Below are 25,400 nucleotides of genomic sequence, written 5' to 3'. Positions count from 1 at the left end.
ATATAAGGGCTCTCTAAACATCACAAAGTAATTTGACAAACACACAGTAAGCTTTACGATTGAAATATTCTTTTGAGAGAAAAACATTTTTCAGACTAGAATCAAAAAGTGATGCTACATTTACACACAAACACATTTGGATTATGATGATGAGGTTGATCATTTCTGGAGGGTCTACCTTGACCGAATGTGTAGACGTGTCCATCTTTGGCCAGAATCACTGAGAAATGTGTTCCACATCCAACCTTCTTAATGCCTTTATTGCAAAGAGCCTCCACTTTCTAACAATGAATAGAAATAGGACAATTAGCTAATGAAACAAAAAAAACACACTGATATTCATAAGTTTTGGTTCAGTAAGACTTATTTTTTTAAATAAATTATTACTTTTATTTAGAAAGATGCATCAAACTGATAAAAAATGACAGTACAGACATTTATAATGTTACAAAACATTCAAATAAATGTTCCTTTAAACTTTTTTATTCATCAAAGAAAGTAATCACAAGTCATCATTATTCATCACAAATATTTATTGAAATAGAAAAAATATTTTAAATTGTAATAATATTTTACACATTTCTTGTTTTTACTGTAATTTGGTCAAATAATTGCAAGACCACGATATTCATCTTTCAAAAATATGAACAAATCTTACCAAATTCAGACTTTTAATGAAAATGTACCTAATCGATCAGTAAGACTGTACCTGTGGGTAGCATTTCACTGTACATGGTCCAATACCCAGTTTACCATAATCACCGTCTCCGAAAGCCCACACGCTCAGGCCGTCTGATGACAGGACCAAAGTATGATTGATGCCACATGACACCTAAACACGACAGAAAAGGTCATCTTCACTCATCACGCACTGGTCAAAGGTCATTTACGCACATTAGAATGAAAGTCCAAACAATGAAGAAGCACCTGTCCAATGTGGTACCCATCCAGTGCTGTCACTCTCTCTGGGACCATCTTGTTCGAAGTTGACCTCTGACCCAAGCGTCCAGAATCTCCACTGCCGAAGGTGAAGAGTTTTCCGTCTGCTGTAATGACAGCTGAGTGTTTGAACCCACACGCCAACTGAAAGAGGAAAATGATGTTCAAACGAAATATGATCATGTCAGAATCAGAAAACTGAATCTGAATTCTGAAATCTGATCATGTAATGGTTTTGGAGATGAACTTGGACAGTAATTTTCTTTACCTGCACCACTTCCTCTCCTTGCAGAGCCTCGATCTGTTTAGGTCGCCTTTGCCTTTCACTGTTCCCGTGGCCGAGTTTCCCATAATCCCCATCACCCCAACTGAACACCTCTCCGGTCTCAGTGAGAGCCAATGAGTGGCCATCAGACCCATATGATGTCACCAGCTGAGTCACTACATAACCTATTAGGGGAAAAAATTACATGTAATAGAGACTATATATGTTTAATGCATTTTATATAGAGTTCAATGTAAGATTAAAATATATAATATAATTAAGTTTATAAAAAATAAAATAATAATATTTTTTATAGGTCATTTTTATTATTATAATATATTTACCCTGTGGGGTCTAAGGGTATTTTTGGGGCCTGGAGAAGTTTTATCATGCCCTGACATTTGTGCTTTTTTCAGTTTCTTATAAACATCTAAATGGCTAAAGTCTAATCTCACTGTAATCAGCACAAACTGGGCTATAATAATATGTGAGCAGCATGTATGTACATGATTGTGTTTTTGAGAAAAAAAAATGTTATGCGTAAGTCTTTTTGAGAACTGGAGCTTGTAGCCTAGAATTTTTCGTTCTAAATGATGTGAAAATCATCTTGTTTACTCACTCACAGAAAACAATATATTGATTTAAATTTTCTAAGACACTTTTTGCTTGTAAAAGTTATAAGCGAGTAGGCATCAACTATCATGAATATCATTGTGATTTACACCTGAGAAGACAAAGGCCCGCATAATGAGCTGCATAATGAGCCTTTCAGTCAGGTGTGTCACTGAGAGGGAGGAGTTACAAGAAAGAATGTGAGGACAAAATAAATCTATATAATTTTACTAGTTAGACTTTTTCCAAACTATAATTCCTGACTAAATGTATAATCAAATGTATAATGTTTGTAGTTTATTTAGAATATAATGAATTATCCCACATCGTAATTTAATATTCACTTGCGAGTGCAGATAAACCGTTTATTAGGAACAATCAAAACTGACTTTCAAAGCTGATTTTTTTGCATCATTACTCCAGTCACAAAATCCTTCAGAAATCCTTTTAACTATCTAAAAATAATAATAATTATTATTATCATTATTAATGTTGAAAGGAGCTGAGAATATTTTATCAGTTTTTTGGGAGGATAAATTGAAAGAACAGCATTGTTTGTTACATTTATTTGTTACATTTATATTATTTACATCAAGCTTTTAAATGGTATAGTATTGTAAATTGTTATTGAAACTTCATAATGATTCACTTGATTATACATTTAGTCAGGAATTATAGTTTGGAAAAAGTCTAACTAGTAAAATGTTTACATGGTATGTGAAAACTAGTACAAGTATATAAATGAATAATTAGAGACTTACTCATGTTTATGATCTCTGCTGAATAAAGCGCTTCATTCTTTTTCTGAGGAAATCCAAAACTCAAATTCTCAACCACATCACATCTTTTTTGGGGTGAATTATGTCTTATTCCTCTCATCGCGAAGCAAACAGTAAAATAAAAGAACTTGAAGAACAGTCTCCCTGCGTTGTCTTCTGTTGTGTGGGCGTATTCAAGCCTCACGCTTCAGTGAAACATTAGAATCTGAATAGCGCGTTCAGCGTGGGGGCGTGGTCACATTAGAAGATAATGAAGGGAGACGTCAAAAATGGACATCGTGTTGTTTTCGTATGGATCACTTTATCACAGAATATTTGTTTTCAGCGGCACTTGTTTGGCTTAAAAGTAGACAAGTCAAGCTTTCTGTAGATATATCTCTAATGTCTCTTCGTTGAGTATTCACGGAGTTACAGTTCATTTTAATGATGCGTGTCTAAATGAAGATCAGTGCAGACCAAGGCTGCAGACAGCACACCTTGTTTGTTATCTTTATTTTATAAGTGCACAAAGTTTTGTTGTTATCATATCTGTATGCAAAAAGTAGACCCTTTACAGATTCGATTGATGTATAATTTCATATCTGTATGATTAAAACTGAAAGTGTAATTTAAGGTCTTTTCGGGGTTATCAGGAGAAAATGCCTCATAACGCGTATACGCGTTAATCGACTCCAGAGGGTTAACTAAACTATAACATATATTATTTAATTATATAATTATAGTTATAATTATATTATTAGAAAAAGATAGAGGTTATTAAATAATCAAATTTAAGAATAAAATAATAATAATAATAACAACAATAATAATCAGCATCATCTTAATCTTATTTTCAAAACATATAAAAAACTTAATCTTATTTCCAATATATAACAAATAATAATAAATAAAAAACAAATAAAAATAAAAAAGTACCAGCACAAGTTCAATACAATGTGTTAAAATTCAAAGAATATTATTATTATTATTATTATATAGTTACAATATGTTATTAAAAATAAATTAAGAGGTTGTTATTATTAATAATGCTATAATTATTATATTGTTGTTGTTATTATTATTGTTATTTATGTTGGTTTTTGTTATTTTTATTTTATTAATACAAAAAAGAAAAGGAAAAAAAAATTAATTGACAGCCACAGTTACTTTTCACTTTAAAAGGCTCTAAAATGATTGATATTTAATATTCATTAAATAAAACGTATGCAAGACTCTCTAAGAGTTAATTCACATTTAATTTTTTTCTGCATCTATTCTCAACCTTTTTCCCCAAAAATCAATGTGTAAACTACATCTGTGAACTACACATATTACAGGCACTGGCTTGAAAATAAGTTTGCTGTGGTTGCATTACCTTGTAAAGCTGAGATGATAGTTGGGGTGTAGAGGTCATCTGAGTTACCCTGTCCGAGTCGTCCGTAACTGCCCTCCCCTACTGCCAGAACCGTACCGTTAGCCTGAACCAGGAACGTACAGTTCTGACCGCACACAACCTGAGAGAAACACACAGTGGAGATAAATGTAGAGAACAACATTTTGTGTTAGCTTTGCATGTGTTTTGTGTTGATAATCTACCTGTTGAGTCTGTGAGAGAGAGGGAGCGAGTGTGGGCACAGACGCGCTGGTCCCAGCATCTGCCAGCTGCCCGTGACGTCCGTTACCCCACAAATACACCTCACTTTTACCACCCTGCTGCCAGTCCTGTCAAAACCACAAACATGACTTATTAGATTCAAAAAAGATGTTTAACGCACAAATACAATAATATTTCCTTTATACACATTACAAAAACATTATTCTTTTAATGCACTCTCAAGCCAATTTAGAAAGCTGTAAAAATAAAATAGGCATAGAGATATGCTTTAAATAATGAGGAAATGAGTTTTATGTAAAGTAGAGACAGGTTTTGTGTGGCGCTGGCTGGAAGGGCTTGTGTGGGGTAATTTATAAAAGCTGAATGAATAAAAACACGTGACGAGTGATAAAAATCTGCCTGAAAGAACAATGCTGAACACAGGGGCTACACTGACAGAGATGAATGAAGGAGATGAAGGAAGATCCGGATGTCCTAACACACACTTCCACATATCTGCTAAACCTCACACACGTTCAGGAACACACAGACTTACTTCAGGTCTGCTGGTCGCCCAGGACATGAGCTGTTCATCCATCATGAAGGTCCATTTACTGTTGTCCTGGAAGGAGAACAAAAGACCCTTTGCATAAATCAAAATAACCTTTAAGGGGCAGATTGTAGAAAACAGGATTTTCTGAGCTCAGCTAAGAAATACTGCTGTCAGTGAGATTTTAATAATATTTTGAATATTCCTTTTTATTTGTATATTTTCGTTTTAATTTTAGTAAAATTTTAGTAATTTTGTTATTTTAGTACATCAACTTAAAGGAGCTATGTGGAGGTTTTTACTTAAAAAAAATCTTTAAGATAGAGTTTTCATTTGTACATGTATGAGCCAACCAAGATGTAAAAAAAAAGAATGACACCTCGACTGTCCACTAGGTTGCCTCTATCAGCCTGTAGGCTGAATTAAGTGTGGGGAGGAGTCGGGCCCGAATTGGCGCGAAAATTCACAAAATGTGATGTCATGCGGGTTCTCGTCTACTTGGGCTTACAACCGTTCGGCACACCAGCCATTATAGTAAGCGGCAATAATGTTTTAAATGGACTCTGCGGATGGAAAGAAGCGACCAGCCTCCAGCACAATTCAGACAAAAAAAAAAGAGCGCGCGCACTGAGAACGAGCATGAGACTGGCTGCAGTTCCTCTAACGGCCACTGGTGTCAGTAACGGTTAGAAATTTCAGAAATTATATTAGTGTTATACTTTTCTGCATTTTTTCCATATGATTGCACTAGTGTTGTCATTATTTCATTGTTTACATCCTTTTATGCTTAGTCTGTAATATTTGATTATTTGACTGTTTCTCATTTTAATCCTCGTTATGTATTTTTTCTTTTCTTAAAAGTAAAGCAGCAAAAACACCTCATTTAATATTCTAATATAAAGTGTCAAAACGAGTGTCAAAAAAGGTCTCAAATAAATAGATTTTTTTTTTTTGTGCAAAGAAACCTTACTAACATTATAAGCCGATTCTGAAAAATAAAAAGTATTTCAGATGGATTCATTCCTTTGCATCCTACCAATGGTTTGGTCAACTCCGTGGATCCAGAATGATGGAATTCAGGTGCAATGAAGGATTCTGGGAAGGCGGTGCCACGAGCAAACGCCTCTGCGCTTTTCACTGTGGTTGAATAGATGGAAAGCCAGTTCCACTCTGAGGGGCAGAAGGATCCAGGGGCCCCGTCCTGATCCGGCCCTGTCCCGCTGTGGTGAGGCGGCCTGGGCTGATGGCACAGTAACTTATCCAAGAAGAGACCCACGGCCAGAGCGGCCAGACTCTGAAGAAAGGCACTGTGGGTCAACTGATCGCCTGCCATCACATGACTCTGAGGAACAACACACACATGAAAGGATATTAGGGCTGTGACGGTTGCCGTGACAACCGCGTCACCGCGGTGGTCGGTTGCTACCGCGGTTGTCTACTGCCACCGGCGGTAGTGCACGTGACGTCACAAACATAATACAAAGTTTTGTATATAAGTGTAATAACTGTAATAGTTGCAAATTCTAAGTCTATGGTAATTAACAAATTACTTCAAACACTGCGTTTCCTTTAGATTGGCAGATTTGAGCACGGGAAAATACAGTTTATACATTCAACAAATTAATTTAGTGTTGGGCGATGGATCTTGTTGGGAAAGCAAATACCACCTCACCGATCTGGAGTCATCTGCATTCATGTCACCCATCAGCGTTTACACAAGTTCTCGTGATCGCAAACGCTGGCTGGTAAGGTTTGGTGAGGCTTTCTCCAAACTGGCCAAATACAAACGAGACAGCGATAAATAAAAGATGGTAACAAGAAATATGGCAACGATTTCTATTTCAAAGAGAGCACGTGCAGATGAGGAGTTACTGAGCTTGCTTGGTGAAGTAAACCAGACGCAACAACCGCGTTGCGACAGGTTCAGTCTGTCTAGTGTCTATACAGGACATTTGAACTCTGTGTCAGTAGCCTACATCACAGACCCGACGGGGATTTATCATGTCGTGTTGTGCTGCATCCAGTGTAGCATCACTGATTATAATGAGTATTTTCTAGTGTTGCGTCGCTCGCATCCGTTAGGGTATATTTAACTTTCTTATTTAGGCTACTTTCTTGTAGCCTAAATAAACATGATTTCTTTGATATTTATTTTAGTGTTTTGCAGGCAGCGTTCACTGACAGAAGTGCTCAAATAAACACGAACTGAAAAGTTAAATAGGATGTGTTAGATGAGTGAGACAGTGCTGGGCTGATTTCTAGACGTGCATATAAATATATCCTGTATATAATATATATAAAATATATCACATGCATGCACAGTTTAAGTCAGCTTTAATCACCTTTTTTGGTAATTCCATGAATTAACTGACCACGACACTGCTTGCACATAGTTTATTTCACAGTTTGATATGAAAGGATACGCACAAAGGAAGCGCGCACCGCCTTTCAGCACAGGACCGTCCGCGCTCACTTAACTTGCACCTGATAATAAAGTGAAGTGGAGCGCGTGTCTGAAATGTCTCCTGTTCAGTCATTCTGCTACTGAATAAATTCACTTCTTGTCTTGAGAAAAAGTGACAGAAGCAGCAGTTGTGAGTGGGTGGCCATCCCCGCCCCTACGTAAAATAATTTGAATAAGTTAAACTGGAAAAAAATTATCGCCTTTTTTTTTTTTCAAACACCGCGCCACCGGCGGTTGTTGGTCCATGACTACCGCGGTGGTAAAAATCAGCCACCGTCACAGCCCTAAAGGATATATTGTTATATAATATCTATAATGCACTGAGAATACCATTTTCATAGAAATAATTATGGAATAATTAAGGTTTGCCATTTAAAGAAGCTCACCAAGACTGCATTTACCATATATTCCGGACTTATTCATCAAAATTAATTTGACATGAACCGAGAGAAATGAACCAAGAGAAAACATTACCGTCTAGAGCCGCAAGAGGGCGCTCTATGCTGCGCAGTGCTCCTGTAGCCTACACTGAAAACATAGAGCGCCCTCTCGCGGCTGTAGACAGTAATGTTGTCTCTCGGTTCTTGGTTCTAAATAAATGCGACTTATAGTCCAGTGCGATTTATATGTTTTTTTCTTCATCATGACGTATTTTTGGACTGATGCGACTTATACTCAGGTGCGACTTATAGTCCGAAAAATACGTTATTTGTTCACAAATACAGTAAACACAGCAATTTAAGTATTTTTGCCGATTTAGTTATTTAGATTGCTAACTTAAAGGGATGGTAAAAGATTATAGCAAAACTTCCCCCTTTAAAGCCATTTTTTTTTTTTTTTAGCATAGATTTAAACAAAATATTTAGCAGTTATCGTCCACAACGCAAAGACAGCAATATATATCTCATTAGATGTAGTTTGAGTTTTCGGTTTTGATGAGAAACTGTATGTACCTTTTCATAGCTGTACTGCTCCTGAAGCAATGTGGGAAGGCGCTCAAGAAAGACGGCCATGCAGGGGGCACGATTCAATCCCAGAATGCCCTGACTGCGTAGAACGGAACGGCAGGAGGCCAGAACGTGATTCTGAGAAATCCAGTCTGGGGTACAGCGAATTAGCAAAACATCCTGAGATAGGAGAAACAGAATTAAACATTTCTTACAAATTTTTTAATTAATCATTAATTTAACTAAACACTTTTTCAGAAAGTGCTCAGTACCTTTGATCTACCAGAACAAGCAGTCACCCCTATGTGTGGGATCCAGGTGGTACAAACCACAGATCCCATTCCTGTAACCACAGTCTGCAGGACTGAACCATCCTAGAACACAGGGGAGTCACAATTAAAAACAGGAGCTTATTAAAGTTAATAAAAGAAATACCTATAAGAAGCATTTGACTCACCCTGAGAGACCAGATGTTGAGCACCCCTCCGATTCCTCCAGACACCAGTGCAAGTCCACTGGGACAAAATGACAGGGTCTTTACCGCGGTAATGTGCCCACTCAGGCGGAAAACACATTTAGCATTGCCCCGCTAAAACACAAAACACACACACACACACACACACACACACACACACAGCTTCCTTAAACTGTTCTTACAAACTCCAAAAAATACATTTAGTGACAAGTAATCTAACAGTAATAAAGTGAATTAAAAGTAAGGTTAAACAGGCAATAAATAAGAAGGCTTAAGTTATTATCCAAGTAAATTATCTCCCCCAAAAAGCAAAACAAAACATAAATCAATCTGACCTTGATGGCACTGCTCTTGTCTTGGCTGGTAGAAGGGGTGAGGAAATTGGGCGCTGAGACATTAGTGCCCCCTTGAGGAAGAGTCCACACATACAGGAGGCCATTTTGACATCCACTGAAGAAATAAAGGAAAATCGTAATATTTAGATGATGGATTAGACACCGGTGCATCCTTGAGTACCAACATAACAGATAAATGTCTACATATCCTAAAAATACTTTATGAAGGACTCATTTAAAGCTCTCCTCTGAGATATCTTGTACCCATTCTTCACGTTAATGGTGTGAAAAATATTAATAGTGCCATATTATACACTTTTGTAACATTTTAGGACCACTTGATTCACACTTATAATGTTAATGTTTCTTCCCCAAAAGTCGTCAGTTAATTTGACAAATTTTCATCTATTTTCAACCCTCTTTATGACTTTTAGGTTTTACTTCTGTTCAATCTATTATCTAAATGAATGTCACAGGTTTTATTATGAACAATTTACCTGTGTATTTTACTACATTATTAAATTGTACTGTTTTGAGTTGTCTATGTTTTTTTTATTATTATAATTTGTTACACTCTATTTTAGTATTGAAAGAAAAATCTGTTGCTATCTGGATTATTATACCTGGCAAAAAAAATGAATAAAATTACTTAATGAAATATAATATAAAAAATTCAAATGCAACATTTCTAATTTTATTGAGCTTAACTTGATTTGAAAAAAAAAAAAATTAAAACTGGAAAAAAAATATAATAATAATTAAAACTATACAAACATTTAAAAACAACAAAAACACACAACAAAATTACAAAAAACTGTAATAGCGTCTCAATGATACTATAAAATAACACTGGTTTCTATTTCCATTTCAATGCCATTTTAAGATTTCTACATGAAATGAGTGAATCTGATACTAAAATTCGCTGTACTGACTATAAAGCATATGTGGCACACTCACACTGCCATCATAAGACGAGGCTCCGGTCCTCTGCCGGGCAGAGGGCACCACTCGGCCGTGTTGACTGTGCCCATGTGGAACAGAGAGTGGAGGGTGACCCACGCACCACTGGCACGACCCCAGATCTTCACCACCTCAGAGCGGCCCACAGACAACAGCAGATGACCGGTAGGGTCCCACCGGAGCGCACTCACACTCTCCTGTCAACATAAAAGCATGTTACTCTCAAAACATATGGGTTCATTTGGGTCAAAGTATGTGTTCAGTTTCAATCTGTCTGAAATGTGTAAAGAAACCAAATAAATTTCACTAATTCAGTTCATTTGGTTTGTTCAGGTCATCATTGAAAGGTTTCCCAAAAGTCTCCATGTTGCATTTTATCGAATGAAAATTGTATTTTGTAATGAAAAGTTTATGGGTGGCAAGATTTTGTATGTTTCTGAAGGAATTCTCTTCAAGAATTCTTATCAAGACAAAGGTACAGTAGAAACACGACTGCAATTTAAAATAACTTTTTTCTATTTGAATATATTTTAAATGTAATTTATTTCCGTGATCAAAGCTGAATTTTCAGCATCATTACTCCAGTCTTTACTTTTAGTGTCACATGATCCTTCAGAAAACATTCGAATATGCTGAATTTGAGATAAAGAAACATATTATTAATTATTATTATTATTATTATTATTATTATTATTATAACAACTGCTGAAAAGAGCTGAGCTGCTTAATATTTTTTGCATATAAATAATTATTTGTGTAACAAATAATTAACTTTTTTGATAATAATATAATGAATATTACTGTTCATCACCATCACTGATTAAATTATATTAATTTACTTATTATATTTTATGCCAATTTTGAGTAAAAAATTATTGAAGAAAATATTTTCTAAAATATAGTGTTGCTTATGATTCCTATCCCTATTCCTATCTTACAAACACTTACAAACAAACAATTTCAATTAGTCCACATAAATGATTTTATTCACTAACCAGACCATCATTATTGGTGAATGAAGTGTTTGTCTTTGTTTTGAGGACTCCATACTCACAGGAAATGCTGTTAGCAGAATAGGCGGCTCGATTTCGTAGCTCTCAGCTGTTGCTAGTAGAATTTTGCCATCGGGATAGCCCACAGCAAAGGGTTTTTCAACACTGTACCAAGCCAGACACTGAGGTGCTGAAAAACACAGTGACAGTCATTCACCACTGAATTCAAGAACACACCACATCTTCATGAAACATCTTCAGCACATTTATGGACTAACCTTCTTTCCTGTAGCAGTGAGTGAGCTCTGTTCGCTCCACCCTCAAGTCGTCTGTGAGCTCCAGCCAGCAGAGGGAGCCATCCAGCCGGCCCACCAGCAGACTCTCAGGAGCGCTGACCTGACTGCAGGCTTCCTGACTGAGGAACGGAGTGGAGGTCTGAACCCACGAGAGTGCAGTGACCCAGGAGGACTGAGCCTCGATGTGTGCCTGAGTACCTACAGGAAAGAAGGTTTTAAAAGATGCTTCTATAACACAACCAGAAGCAAATAAACTTATTTTGATGCAAGATTATGGTAACTTTTTTTCTTCAGAATAACATGAACTGATATATTGTGCACAATAAGTCCAGAAACAATTAATAAGTAAATAGAGATAATTTAGCATTAATATTGTCTTCACGTTTACTTGCGCTTACAATCAGTTATAAATTACTGTATGCCCGTTCGATTACAAATAAGATTTGGCAGCAGTAGTGCAGTGTGTGACAGCAGGATGCTGGTCTGACCATTGACAGTCCAGATGTTGATGAGTTTGTTCTGGAAGGCGGCCAATAGAGTTCCCCCTGCGCTCCACGATACGGTGGACAGCAGATGAGATCCCATTGAACCATCTGAGCTCTGAGCATCCTCACTGCAGAGACCACACACAAACACACATCTGGTAGCGTCCAAAGTGTCTCAATCAACAGAAAAATTATTTCCCAACGGACCTAGGAAACATCTGGAATTTCTCTCTTTCCTAATCAAAGAGAAAAAGCAGGGAATCTCACCTGACGCTGCAGGTGTGTGTGTGCTGCAGTTCTGCTGTGTTCGGCATTACGGCCCACAGTCGAACAGTCCCGTCCTGTGAGCCGGTGGCCAACAGACCTTGTTCTGAATTCCAGCTGCAGCTGCTCACCTACAAACACAGCAGCCAATCAGGAACAAGCCAAGACATAGAAAGAGAAAGAGACTAGCAAGACATTGCATCTACATCCTCTTTACCCTGTTCAGATGTCCTTCCAGCTTCTTGATGGGACACTTGCGCAGATCTCCGGCCATGTCACTGTATGTCTGAGGTCTGACAGGGTTGTCTTTCTCAGAGACCGCCAAGGCTTGGACCAGCTGTTGTGCCGCCCACTGTCGGTGTCTGCTGGTCAGCCTGGCCGACAGGGCACAGGCAGAGAGTGCATTAGCCAGCTCCAGCGGCCCTACCCGCATTCCCGCTTGAGAAAGAGGGGGACCTGAGGGTGGAGGGCTTCCGCCTTCTGTCCAATCACATGCAGAGTTAATTAGGATAAGTTAGTTCCAAATCATTAACTGCTATTTAAAAAATTATATATGGATACCTAAGTGAGTCACTAAAATTAAAATCAGCAGGGTTCCCAAAACCTTTGACCACTGTCCATGACTTTTCCATACTGTGAGTAATCCAGCCAATCATGATTACTGGTTATTAATTAATTAATTTATTTATTTATTTAGACACTGCATTCTTAAGGAGCAACTTCTAACCAATGACATATTTTAGAGATAAGCTAAGAGAAGAAAAGGTAAGAGAAGATAGAAGATATAAGATAAGAAATAAATTTAATTCATTATAGACATTTCCTTTTTATGATTTCCAGACCTGGTAATCGCAGTGTAAAACTCTCAAATACTTCAATAAACAGTTTAAACAAACACAACAAAAAAATTACTGATACTTCATGACAGTGAGATTTATTAAAAGTTAAGAAAAACTAATAATGAATGAAAGAATAAAAGTGCACAGTTAAAAAAAATCCTGATACTTACAGGTTTTCTATGATAGTGACCTAAAATATAAATATTTAGTTATTTTTATAATCTTTTTAGATTTTACTATAATTATTGTCATGTGGCCATCATCTGACAAAGAACCACAAATTTGCAAATGTGTTATAAAATGACTGAAATATTAACAAAATATTTAATAATAAAAATGAATACAGGTAATAAACAAATAAATAAAAATATCCTGATGCTTGCAGGATTTCCATGACAGTGGGGTTTATAAAAAGCTGATAAAGAAAAAAAAAACTATTGTAAATGTAATAATAAAATGTAAACTTAATTAATTATTATTAAAATGAATGATTAGTATTAATATTATATATTAATATTTTATATTTTAATATTAATATTTAAAATGTAATATTTATAAGTATTACATTTATAAATATAACAAGTATTACATGTTATGTCATGTGACCATTAGATATTATAAAAACAATTATAATAATAAAAATTTTTTTTTTTTTAAATTCACTTAAAATATTTCAGCTCTAAGGAGTTTGGATGACAGTTCGGAATTCGCTGGTCTAAATTAAACTAAAACATATAAATGTGTACTGTTTTGAGAAATTCTTTACCCTTTGATTCAGTGGAATCGCTTCTTTGCACATTATAACGGTATCGAATGCCTTTCTCCGTCAGGAGGGACACCAGACTCTGTGTGACCAGGAAGGTAGGCGGGGTCCGTTCTCTCGGCTCCTGTGGCGCCCCCTTGAGGGCGGAGCTTTGCCTCATCCTCTGCTGCGCATAGGTGATAGCGCTGTTGTTCATCCCTGTAGCTGCTGCCATGAGATCCTGAGAGGAAGGACATGCAGGTGAGACAGCATGATTACACGCAAGACAGGATGATTAAATGAGCTGAAGGGAGAGAATGATGAAGAGCATAGCAAGGATAATGAGGTGAGAAACATTAGTAGAGGAGACAAGAAAGACAGCTGGGAGGGAGGGGAGACAGAGAGAGAGAGAGAGAAAGAGAGAGAGAGAGAGAGAGAGAGAGAGAGAGAGAGAGAGAGAGAGTTTACCTGAGTGCAGATGTCCACTAACTCTCTGTAGGCAGCAGGACTGTGAGACACTAAACTGCCGATAGCAGAGCTGAGGAAGGATAGGAAGGCGGAGCCTGTGCGATCACTCACAGAGCCACGCCCAATTCCCTGCTGGCCACCGCCTGTGTGGACACGCCCCCCTGCTGCCAGACACATCAGCCGCACCAGGATACGGATGTCAGCCAGACCCAGAGCCTCCAGACCACTGGACTGATTACACACTGAACTACTGAAACACACGGTGACAGATACACAGTGTGTATATTTGTACATCGATATGGATTATCAAAAAAAATATATATACAAAATTAAGGGCTTGCAGTGGGTTATAAAAAAAGGTTAGGGTTTAAACTGGCTACATGACTGGACAAGTGCACCATGACAAGTGCACCATATACAAAAAAATTCATTTGATTTTAAGATTACGAGGACAAAAAAATTATAAATAAATAAAATAAACATATGCATAAATCACTCATTATTATATATGTATTATATACATATATATAATACTGGATTTGTGTGAAGGAGTTTATTTTCTGGCAAGGCAAGGAAAATCTGTAAGGATTTTGCTAAATGGTTTTAAATAAAGTAAAATGTGTTAAAAGAATAAACAAATTCGTCAAATATAATGAAATGGCCAAGGGAAGGGTAACACATGTGACTAATGAGTGTGATGCTGATGGGTGAATAATGGAATCCTGCAAGGCTTCGATTCGGTGCAGGTCAGTCAGACATTGATGGATCCATCACAGTATGAGATGTCAGATTCGATGAGGGAAGTCCGGTATGAGTGGTTGTTACCTGGTGGATGTCTGTGAGAGAGCTCTTATCACTATACTGTAGGCCAGCAGGATCTGAGCGGTGGAGGTGACTCTCCTCAGAGCCAACAGTCTCTCCTGGGGCTCCCGCAGGGATGCTGCCTGCTCCCCGAGACTCAGAGGAACCGAGGAGCTCTTCAGCTCGGTGCTGACAACACCTACACACAAAAACAAACCACAACCTGCTGCATTTCACTGAGATTTTGAAAAGCTCTTATAGGAAACATGAAACAAAAGAAGAACATTACCTTTGTAGAGCAGGTTGTTGTCTCCGCTGACCGAACCACTAACGAGGGCTCCGAGCGGGTCGTGTTCAGTGAAGGGGATTGGATTGGGCATGGGCTTCTTCTCACTCAGACCCAAAGGCCTCAGAAGAATCACAAAATCTTCCAAACCTGTAAGCCTGTCTGAATCCGAGTCTCCCTGGTTACCTAGATCCCATTCATCTAATACAGAGACATTCAAATCATTACACATTCATTTATTAAAATGGATAGTGCTGGTTATTTAAAAAGTTTGCACAAATACCTTCTGATGTACCATCTAACTGACCAATCAGATCAGACGCCAAACCTCTTGCGCTGGAAAAACAACATCTGGGTTGTTATATAGCAAAAAAGTCAAAGGCTACTGCATGTTCATCGTTTCTTCATCTTCACCTGTCCTGTTTAGAGCTCATAACCCCCAGGTTGGAGGCTAGGTACTTTTCCCTGCATGCAGTGCACAGGAGGTAGTACGGGCTGCCTGATCCGCATTCACCTCCGAACCAGCCGTCCACGTAGGCTCCGTTGCTGCGGTAACCACGGCGACCGGCGCTCTGACCGCAGCCCGGATGGTGACGCTTCATGTGGTTGTTGAACTGCAGGGTGAGTGTGTTACACAGCTCACACTCCACCATCTCATGCGGATCCGGAGGCTCATCTCTTCCCTGAGACAGCAATGAAAAATACACTCATAAACCGACAAATAATATGAAAAGCAAAACAGCCAGAATGATGAAACGAACAACAGTATTCAGACAGAATGAGAAAATAAAAGAGAAAACAACGATAGAAATACAAAACGATAAATGATAGAAATACAAAACGATAGACGACGATAATATGACTCACACAATAGACAGAAAGACTGAATGACAAAGTGAGAAAGAAATAGAACGTATGAAAGAACGAGAGAAAAATAGAACGAATGAAAGAAGAAAAGAAGAAAAAAAAGAATGACAATGAAAGACAGAACAATAGAATAATACAACTAATGAGAGAATGACAGAAAAAAGGAATGAATGAAAGAATGCCGAAAATAGAACAAAAGACAGAACAATAAAAAAGAATAATGACAGAATGATGGAAATATAGAACGAATGACAAAAAAATAAAGAAATAGAATGAAAAACAGAACTATAAATAATTGTATGAATAAAAGAACATTCAAAACGTAAAACAAATGATAGAATGAAAAAATGGAATGAGTGACAGAATGATTGAAATTTAGAATTAATGAAAACAATGGAAAAATGGAATGAAAGAATGAGAGAAAAATAGAACAAGAGAAAACGAGATAAAAACTGAAATGACAGAATGATAAAAATAGAAAACAAATGACAGAACAATAGAAATAAAGAACAAAAGAGAACAATAGAAAAATAAAAGTAATGAGAGAATGATAGAAAAATAGAAAAACAGAACAAATGGCACAATGATAAAAAATAGAATGAATGACAGAACGATGGAAATATAGAACGAAAAAATAGAGAATGACAAAACGATAGAAAATTACACGACAGAATGATAAAGGAATAGAATGTATAAAAAACACTAAAGTGTAGAACAAATGATAGAACAATAGAAAAATAGAATGAATGACAACAGAAAAATAAAATGAATGAAAGAATGAGAGAAAATAGAACGAAAGACAGAACGAGAAAAATATAATGATTGAAAGAATGAGAGAAAAACAGCATGAATTAAAGAACAATGACAACAGAATGATAAACAGAGGGAATGACAGAATGGTAGATACAACAACAGAACAAAAGGCAGACAGAACGACATGCAATCAGACAGACCAATAGATAGATACATAGAATGATAGAACGAATGGTAGATAAAAAAATAGACAGAAAAACAACAGATAAAACAATAGCGTCTCCAGTACCTCTACCATCCACAGCGTGTCCCTCTCAGAGGTGATGAACTCTGGGGTGAGCAGCTCCTCATACGGCTCTTCCTGGTACGGATCATCCATGTATCCCAGCTCGGAGTCGTCTTCAGCAGCAAACGGGTGCGTTTCGGCCCGCTCTGGCCACTCTGCCACTCCCATGTCCTGTGCGTACAGCGATGGGACAGGAATGGGGGATGGGGAGTCTGAAACCAACATGTAAGGTGAGCAAACTCATCCTTGCTGAATTAATAAGAAACCATACTGTATGTGATTCTGACCTGCTCTCCTGAAGGACGTTCTCTGAGTTACTCCGGACCGCTGCCTCCGTGCAGGTGGGGGTCTGTTCCTGGTGAGGTGAACATCTAAGAAGTTCTCTCTCTCCACCAAGTCCAAACCTGCCAACAGACTGGAAAACAAATTGGCAAAACACACAAAGGATAATTGGAAATGAGCCCATTCTGGGAGACAATTTTCCTTGCAGTGTGCTCTGTTGTATATGAGTTTTTAGGAAATTTTGTAGAGCATTGAGATCTTGCAAACATGAAATTGGTTGGCTAGGACTCAAAACATGCGAGCGGTGTAATTTAGCACTTATCACTGGTTAGGATGTCGTGTATGCATGATGAACTCACCTCTCGCAGGGTTCTCTGCTCTCCTGTAGGGTGAGACGAGCTGGAGACTCAGGGCACTGGACCGTCTCTGGCCCTTCAGATGAGGGCGTATCAGTGGCGCCGCCTACAGATGAGCCCTCTCCTGTGATGGGATGTTCCAGCATCCAGCTGGCCAGCACCTCGATGGTGCGTGAGTCCATCTCTCCAGTGACCCCTGAGAGAGGTCACAAAGAGGTCAGGGAGAACACTCAAAAAACGTTTAGACACACCTGAATGAATTAAAGTTTCTTGTGATCTTAAAATCCTTTTGGTCCGAAGTGTATGAAAAATGCTTGAAACTTGTATATAAAGTGACTGTCTGGATTACTTTAGTTTTTCTATGGAAGCAGACTTGTTGGACTAGATATTATAGGAAACTTTAATACAGAACTGATTTAACTAGATATCTATGGAAGATTGTTTCTGCCATGAGATAAAAAAAAGCATTTTTTATCTCGCATTTCAGACTTTTTTTCCCTCACAGTTATATTCATCTTAGTATCTTACAATTCTGTCTTTTTTTTTATTCCAGGTCAATTTCAGAATTGCTAAATGTAATGATATAGCTTCTAAATAAAATAATACTATATTTTTTACAACTTGTGGGATATAAACTCAATTGCGAAAAAAAAAACAGAGACAAAAAAAGGGGAAAAAAATAATTCTGAATTCACTACTGATAGATAAAACAAAATAGGCTTTTTTTTTTTTTAAAGTTGTCTTTACTAACAAAAAATAAATATACAATTGCATTTTTGTATAACTATAATGTTTAAGAAAATGTAAGTATGCAATAAAATGATTATTTCAAATACATACAAAATATTTATATAAATAAGCTGAACTGTGTTGAACTGTGAACGGAGCATTCATAACAGAAAACGAGACTTCATGCACGCTCCTCTAATATTTCCCATGATTCAGCGGAGTGTTTTATTGGGGAAAACAGTGAGGGGTGAATTGAAGCAGGATCTCACAGGGAAGTGTAATGAGTGTATCTACTGTAATAACAGCATCATCAGCAGTCAGTAAATAATTAGAGACAAAATAAATAAATAAAATAATCAAAAGTACAAAACTCAACAGAATTATCCAACTCTTTTTAGTCATCATTGGTTTCCTAATCTCTAATAAAATTCCATAAAGCATTGTAACATGATTGTCCCCTTTAGCAGGTAAGAATGAGTCTGGCTAGATGTTGCAAGCTCTCGCTGGTACCTGCTGCCTCCATGGCCCTGTAGATGTGTCTCATTGAGAAGCCCATCTCAAGCAAGCGCACTGGGACAAACATTTGGGGCTGTTCTGAAGGACAGATATTAAAATATTCAGTGATGCATCAGAATGTATCTTGACTGGGCTGACTGATGCAGTCAGTCAGGTAAATATAACGTTTTTAAATAATTTATTTAGAAAATACCTGCATTTAAAAACTGACATCTAATAAAGTTTATTATCTGTATTTTTCCACAGATGTCAGTCTTCCACACAGACTGACATCTGATAATAAAATTAATAAAATGAAGTGCAATATAAAAATATAATAATAATACAAAATAAAATGTTTTTTTTTCCCACTAGTGTTCAAGTTTTGGACCCCAGTGTATAAAAAATATTTTTTTTATTAAAAAAAAAAAATTGGAAATTCATTGTGAGATTCAAGGTGCCATTCAACAGGGTGTAAAGATGCACAAAAAAGCCAAATACTTTTTAGCAATCAGCGAGTACAGTATGCAACAAACCCAAAACGCCTTCCAAAGCAAGACTCAAGTGTAAAACATGCATAGGCTTCATGGTTAAATTAAGGAGTTACATTTCTCAAGCGCTCCCATCTGACGCTACATAAACTGATCTTAAGATCAGTTTATAAAAAATCATTAAAAAAAAAAAAAAAAAAAATCAAGACAATATGAGGCTGTGCCCATGGATGCCACATGCTACTTGTATTCTAGAGTCTGTCTGGACGTCTTACCCACGGGGGTCCTGGTCTGACCGCAGGGCTCCAGGAAGCTGGTCTGCTGCTCAGTGAAGCCCTCACAGGAGGCCGAGCTCGTCAGGCTGAGCCCGGGGGGCAGAACCGGACTGTGGACGAGACCTGCCAATGTGGGAAAACGTGCCAACACCATCCGCCTAGAGGAGCCCAGCCACACACACATGCACACACAGACACAAGAGAAGCGCTAGCACCTGTTCTAGAGCGAACCTTCAGTTTGAGTGTGTGTTATGTTGAGGTGGTAATCACCCTCGTGTCATTAAGCCATGCTCAGACGCCTGAGGTTAAGAGGAGCATGTGTTTATGAGTTTATAACACACACAGGCACGGATTTACACACACACACTCACCTGCATTCTCACCCACACTCTCAGTAACCTGTGTGTGAGTGTGTGTCTCAGTTGATGCTGATCTGGAGTGAAAATATCCAGGCATGTCAGAGAGTTTACCGTGTTTGTGTGTGTGTGTGACCCTTGTCTCAGGTCCCTTTCTTTCAAATTGACATTGACTATTACAGTTATTAAAAACTGTACACATATTACTTGCCAGATAAATGACTCCTCAGATGTTATAACACAATGGCATTACTTCATTGTACTTTATAATACTTCACTGATTGATAGACTCTTTTATAATACACTCTTTAAATAATAATAATTGGGCTTGGATGAAAGAGAAACTCACTGTAGCAGGCTGATGGGAAGAAAGGGGTTAAAGTTCTCCAGGCCATCAGCCTGCAGGGCGGTGAGGAGCGAGGATGTGAGATCATTGGTGGAGGGTGAAGCTGATTGGCCGAAGATGGCGGTGCCTTCAGAGCCATTGCTGTAAAGCGAGACTGAACTGGAGGATTTGGACACGGGCTGAGAGGACGAGTGACCTCCTGAATCTGTGTACACAGACACGACAGAACAAAGAGTCAAATTAATTCATATACAAAAAACAAACAAATATTAAATTAAAAATCCATGCTAATATTTTTTGTAGTAGTAGAAGTAGTTATTATTATATGTTTTTTCCTTTCTAAGATACTTTAAATGCTATTGCTACTACTATTAAATTATTATATTAAAGTTACTAAATTAAATTATAAAATATATTAAGCAATGTAAAAATAAACTAATGATCATGAGTTAGTGTCAGACTTTTGCCTTTTAAAGGTTAAAATTAAATGTTAGTAAATTATATTAATACATTTAAAACAAATAAACATTAGTAATAATAATTTATTTTTCTAGACGTTTGCCTTTCTAAGCTATATGAAATACAACTAATATTATTAATAATAAGAAGAAGAATAAATTACATTATTGTATTAAAATAATTATTAAACTATATTAAGTATAATGCTGTTTATTAAATTATGAAATTATATTAAGTGTATAAAAATAAACAAAAGTAATAATAATAATAATAATTTGAAGGTAATGATGTTTATTATTTTTGTATATTTTGGGAATTATTATTTTACCAACCTTTGCCTTTCTTTTTGTTATATTTAAATATCATATTTAAATTATTAAATGAATTTTATTAAATTATGAATAAATAATTAAAAAAAGTAGTAATATTGATAATTTATTATTTAATAATAATTTTTTTTTTACTTTTGCCTTATTCCTATTAATAACTAAAATACATTCAATCATTATATTAAAACTATACAATTATTATATTAATAATTGAATAAATTAACAGAAATTATAATATGTATAATAATTAACTAATTAAAATGAATTAAAATGATTAAATTACATTTATTACTGAATCATTAAGTTAAAAAGTTGAATTATTATTATTCAACGGTAAAGGTTGTAAACAACTGATTAAACTGTATTGTTCACATGTTGCTGCCAAAGCTCCAGACCTTTGTGTTCTTTGCTTCCATCCTCGTGCAGTCTGCTCAGCACTCCTTTAAAGATGATGATCTGGGCCCTCTCAAGGTCTGATAAAGCCATTGCCTGTTTGATCGGACAGGATCTGACAGCCCACTTCACCATGCTCCGCACCACAAACTGCAGCACAGAGTGCAGCTCAGCGTTCTCCTCCGCACCAGCAGAGGCTCTCGCTGGGTCGGGGCTACTAACACTGACCCCTGCATCTGATCTGGGAACCAGGAGGAGATCTGTGAACTTCCCGCAGCTCAGAATGACAGCTAGAGATTTTAGCGCCCCCAAAAGGAGGTAGGAAATGCGGACTGCTCGCAGTTCCAAAGCAAAGAAGTCCACTCTGGGTTGTGGTGCAAGTAATGGTGGACAGGGGGCCCCAACACGCTCCTCGTTTGACTGTATGAGGGATCTGAGCGTGTCATCTTGGTTCTCAGCTCTCCTCTCTTCCACATTATTTCTGTCCACATCCAACGGAAAGCTCATTCCCTCTTCGTCCATCATAATACAAATGATGTCCTCATCCAAACATCTCTCCAGCTCGCTACGCGGGCCGCCCTCAGAGCTGATTCGGTTTCGTGGCAATCCAGATGTTTGGGATGATCCAGAAAAAGGCTCCTGCTCTTCTAAGATGCCGGTCATCAGGAGGAGGTCGAACAACACTGATGGCTTGAGGCCACGGCAGCGGGACATGTCCAGCTGGGGGACGTCACACGGCTCCAGGGAGGAGAGAGGTGTGTCGCTGGGTGACCAAGAATTCAGGAAGCTTTGGGTTAGTGGGACCACAGCAGGTCACAAGCAATATGAAGATGAGGAGAGGAGTGAGACGGAAGGGGCAAGACAGAAATAAAAGAGTGGAAAGGAAAGGATGCCATGATTAGAAAAAAATGAAGAGGACAAAAGACAATACAAGAAAAAGGATGTGAAGAAATCGAAAAGGAAAAAAGATGCATGCAACTGGCAAAACATACATAACATACAAAAATTACAGTGTCATCTGAACATAGAAACTAATGACAGAGCTGGAGAACGTTAATTCAAAGCACTACACTATTTTACTCAAAAAAAAAAGTTTTGTATATTTTATCTATCTATCTATCTATCTATCTAAATATATATATATATATATATATATATATATTAGGGCTGGGCGATATGGAGCAAAAAATATATCTCGATATATTTTGCTATATCTCGATATACGATATATATCTCGATATCTTTACAGGAAAAATAACCCCCCAAAAACTACTGCAAAAACAAATATGCCAAATATTACATGTTTATGGCCCTATGAAACGTTTTATTTTTTCTTCACCATATGTTTTATTGTTACCTAATTCTGTGTTTTAGCATGTGTAATTATTTAAATGCATAAAAACAACTTAATTACTTCTTAAAAATTCTACACAAATTCTTACAATAGCCTTATGTGAAATGTTTTTTCCCTTCAGAAATTCTGTGTATTTACATTTTTCTGGTTATCAAATGAAGGCATAAAACATTCATTTAATTTATCATTTAATTATTTAAAATTAAGCAAACTTTATTTTTTGGTAAATAAAGGGGTTTTACTATTAAAAATAAAAAATGGAAGAAATGTTGTGTGATTATTCCTTTAAAAATTATGCTAATTTCTTTTTAATAGTAGTAGTAGTTGGCTATGTACATTCTGCTGAACAATAGTAATAGATTTCTGGCAAATACTTTTATTTTGACGAACCGTTACAGTTCTGTGTATGTGATACTACAGTCTATGATGTGATATATGATGCTAGTTTTACTCAAATCAAACGGTCAGATGCTCATGAAGTGACTCTCAAGAGCAGTTCTGGAGATGTTCTTCATGTGTTACGTCCTGATTTAGTGAGATGACAGAAGCTGAAATCACTGCGAGTGTCACGCGCGCTTCCGTGTGTTTACTGAATGAAGACGCGCTTCTACGCCATTCATTAACACAGACACGCAGGATTCATATTTAAATAGACCTTTACGGCTTAATATTTGCAGATATTAGTCCATATCGCGATTTGATGTAAGTGCAATGACCTACTTTTGATTAATTCATTCAAAATTTGACAAATTCCGTGCCATTTCGCGTTAAACTGTAAATTCCGTTTTTATGACTGGATTCTGCATCGTGGCTGCCTGCTGTTCTCCCGACGTCTGAAAACCGAAGTATCTACATATAATGGAGCCAATTGTCCTTTTTTTTTTTTAGACTAGTTCTGTACACGCGAGGGGAGGGGGGTCAAAAGCAAGGAGGCGTGGGGCGAGAGGGGGCGAGCACAGCACAGAGAAGACAAACAAGCAAAGTGGCGGAATCAGAATTAAATATAAACAATATATCGATATATAAGATATGTCAAAATCCATATCGTGTTTAAAAAATATCTCGATATATTTTAAATAGAGATATCGCCCACCCGCAATATATATACACACACACACACACACACACATATATATATATATATATATATATATATATATAAAATGTAATATTAATCAGACAAAATTTTGTTCCAACCACTAATAAAATATTGTTAGATGTAGAAAATATTGTAAAATATTGTCACATGTAAGCTAACATGTGAACTTCATGTTGACAACATATAAAATTCATTTTGCAAAGTTTTGTTTTCGCTTAATTTTTTTGCAGCCCCCACACACCCAAAATGTAACCCTTTGTTCTAAAAAATACAAAACAATGAGTATTTTTATTATGAATTGTATGACAAAATTTTAAATGAATTTAATTTAATTTTTATTTTTATAATAAAACAGACATTAAGTCATTCAGAAAAAACAAAAGTAATAAACAAATGTGAAAATTATAATGATTCATGGTTATTATTGTATATTTTGTGTATTATTTTTACTGACCTTTGCCTTTATTTTTATTATATCTAATTATTACATTGAAACTATTGAATTAACATTATTAAATTATAGATCAATAAAATTATAAATTAATAATAAAAAACAAGCAATATTAACTGATTATTTGTATCATCATTCACAACTTTTACAGACTTTTGCTTAGTAGCTTTTTTTTATTTTGTCTCTTTGATTATTAATAATAATCATAATACATTACATTAAATTATAATAGAAAATGTAATAATTTTATTACTGCATTTATTTGACTGTAAGAATACTGTATACTGTGTATATGTAATTGTGTGCTTACCTCACAGTAAAATCTGTCTCCTCCCACTGAAGCTTAGCCAATGGGCTTCCCTCTTTCAAGACCCCGAGCAGAGTCGCCGGTCGACCGCTGGGTTTGTGCAGACAGGTCCCTCCAGCACGGAGACCGCTGTCCACCCCTCCGATCAGGGCCATGACGGGCCAGACTTCAGTGCACAACACGCTGAGCTGGGTGTCAGAGAGCCCCGCTGGGCCAGAGAGGTGGTCTGTCGACGTCCCGACATCTGCCCAAGCAGAGCCCCGCTCTCTGTTCACCCCACATTTCTCATCAGACTCCTTACTGACATGACCTGCTAGCAGAGGACGAAATATATTAACCCTTCAAACACAACTGGCATAGTAACCTCTTACAAAAAGCTTTTTCTAAAAAGTACTTAATGGGACAAATTCTATATTATATACGGTTTTAACAGACCGTTAAGTTAACTGACCTATCTTGACTTGTCCCTCTCTCATGACAGGGTTGATGAGCTGTAGTTTGTTCAGCATGTGCTGGTTGATATGTTGAACCCAGTCATCGTTCACATACAGTCGTCTTAGCAGCTGAATGGTGGACTCCAGCAGAACTGTGGCCCTCGGGCTGCACAAGGGCTCTCCTGGCAGGAGATCGCTAGGCATGCCACGCATCTGCAGGTCACATAGTGCCACCTACAGGCCAGTCGAAGAACAGGAGGGTTTTA

The 25,400-nt window shown here is 37.0% G+C and overlaps 1 protein-coding gene across 5 annotated transcripts in view; it reads right to left on the bottom strand.

Moving 5' to 3' along the window:
* The window catches only part of LOC132116998 (probable E3 ubiquitin-protein ligase HERC1), a 74,755-nt gene that overhangs the window by 8,044 nt on the left and 41,311 nt on the right, over positions 1-25,400 (bottom strand). For 3 of the 5 annotated variants that reach the window (XM_059525967.1, XM_059525971.1, XM_059525969.1), the window contains exons 36-68: positions 25,152-25,368; positions 24,704-25,013; positions 21,492-22,276; positions 20,312-20,513; positions 19,607-19,764; positions 18,856-18,939; positions 17,620-17,812; positions 17,266-17,393; positions 16,982-17,190; positions 15,487-15,755; positions 15,356-15,408; positions 15,076-15,273; positions 14,811-14,985; positions 13,986-14,235; positions 13,542-13,758; positions 12,154-12,416; positions 11,940-12,067; positions 11,676-11,800; positions 11,170-11,385; positions 10,954-11,081; positions 9,897-10,096; positions 8,940-9,054; positions 8,587-8,718; positions 8,402-8,503; positions 8,136-8,309; positions 5,755-6,060; positions 4,725-4,790; positions 4,171-4,296; positions 3,950-4,088; positions 1,208-1,389; positions 928-1,083; positions 710-832; positions 179-281 (exon numbers count right to left, since the gene is read on the bottom strand). In XM_059525967.1, the coding sequence (XP_059381950.1) occupies positions 179-281; positions 710-832; positions 928-1,083; positions 1,208-1,389; positions 3,950-4,088; positions 4,171-4,296; positions 4,725-4,790; positions 5,755-6,060; positions 8,136-8,309; positions 8,402-8,503; positions 8,587-8,718; positions 8,940-9,054; positions 9,897-10,096; positions 10,954-11,081; positions 11,170-11,385; positions 11,676-11,800; positions 11,940-12,067; positions 12,154-12,416; positions 13,542-13,758; positions 13,986-14,235; positions 14,811-14,985; positions 15,076-15,273; positions 15,356-15,408; positions 15,487-15,755; positions 16,982-17,190; positions 17,266-17,393; positions 17,620-17,812; positions 18,856-18,939; positions 19,607-19,764; positions 20,312-20,513; positions 21,492-22,276; positions 24,704-25,013; positions 25,152-25,368 (6,232 nt within the window). The remainder of the gene's footprint in view (positions 1-178; positions 282-709; positions 833-927; positions 1,084-1,207; positions 1,390-3,949; positions 4,089-4,170; positions 4,297-4,724; positions 4,791-5,754; positions 6,061-8,135; positions 8,310-8,401; positions 8,504-8,586; positions 8,719-8,939; positions 9,055-9,896; positions 10,097-10,953; positions 11,082-11,169; positions 11,386-11,675; positions 11,801-11,939; positions 12,068-12,153; positions 12,417-13,541; positions 13,759-13,985; positions 14,236-14,810; positions 14,986-15,075; positions 15,274-15,355; positions 15,409-15,486; positions 15,756-16,981; positions 17,191-17,265; positions 17,394-17,619; positions 17,813-18,855; positions 18,940-19,606; positions 19,765-20,311; positions 20,514-21,491; positions 22,277-24,703; positions 25,014-25,151; positions 25,369-25,400) is intronic. The other 2 variants (XM_059525970.1, XM_059525968.1) reach the window with 2 other exon arrangements.

This window comes from Carassius carassius, chromosome 36, assembly GCF_963082965.1.
Source record: "Carassius carassius chromosome 36, fCarCar2.1, whole genome shotgun sequence".
NCBI classification, from domain to species: Eukaryota; Metazoa; Chordata; class Actinopteri; order Cypriniformes; family Cyprinidae; genus Carassius; species Carassius carassius.
The sequence above is the reverse complement of the archived record's forward strand: the minus strand, read 5'-3'. Positions and strand labels throughout refer to the sequence as shown.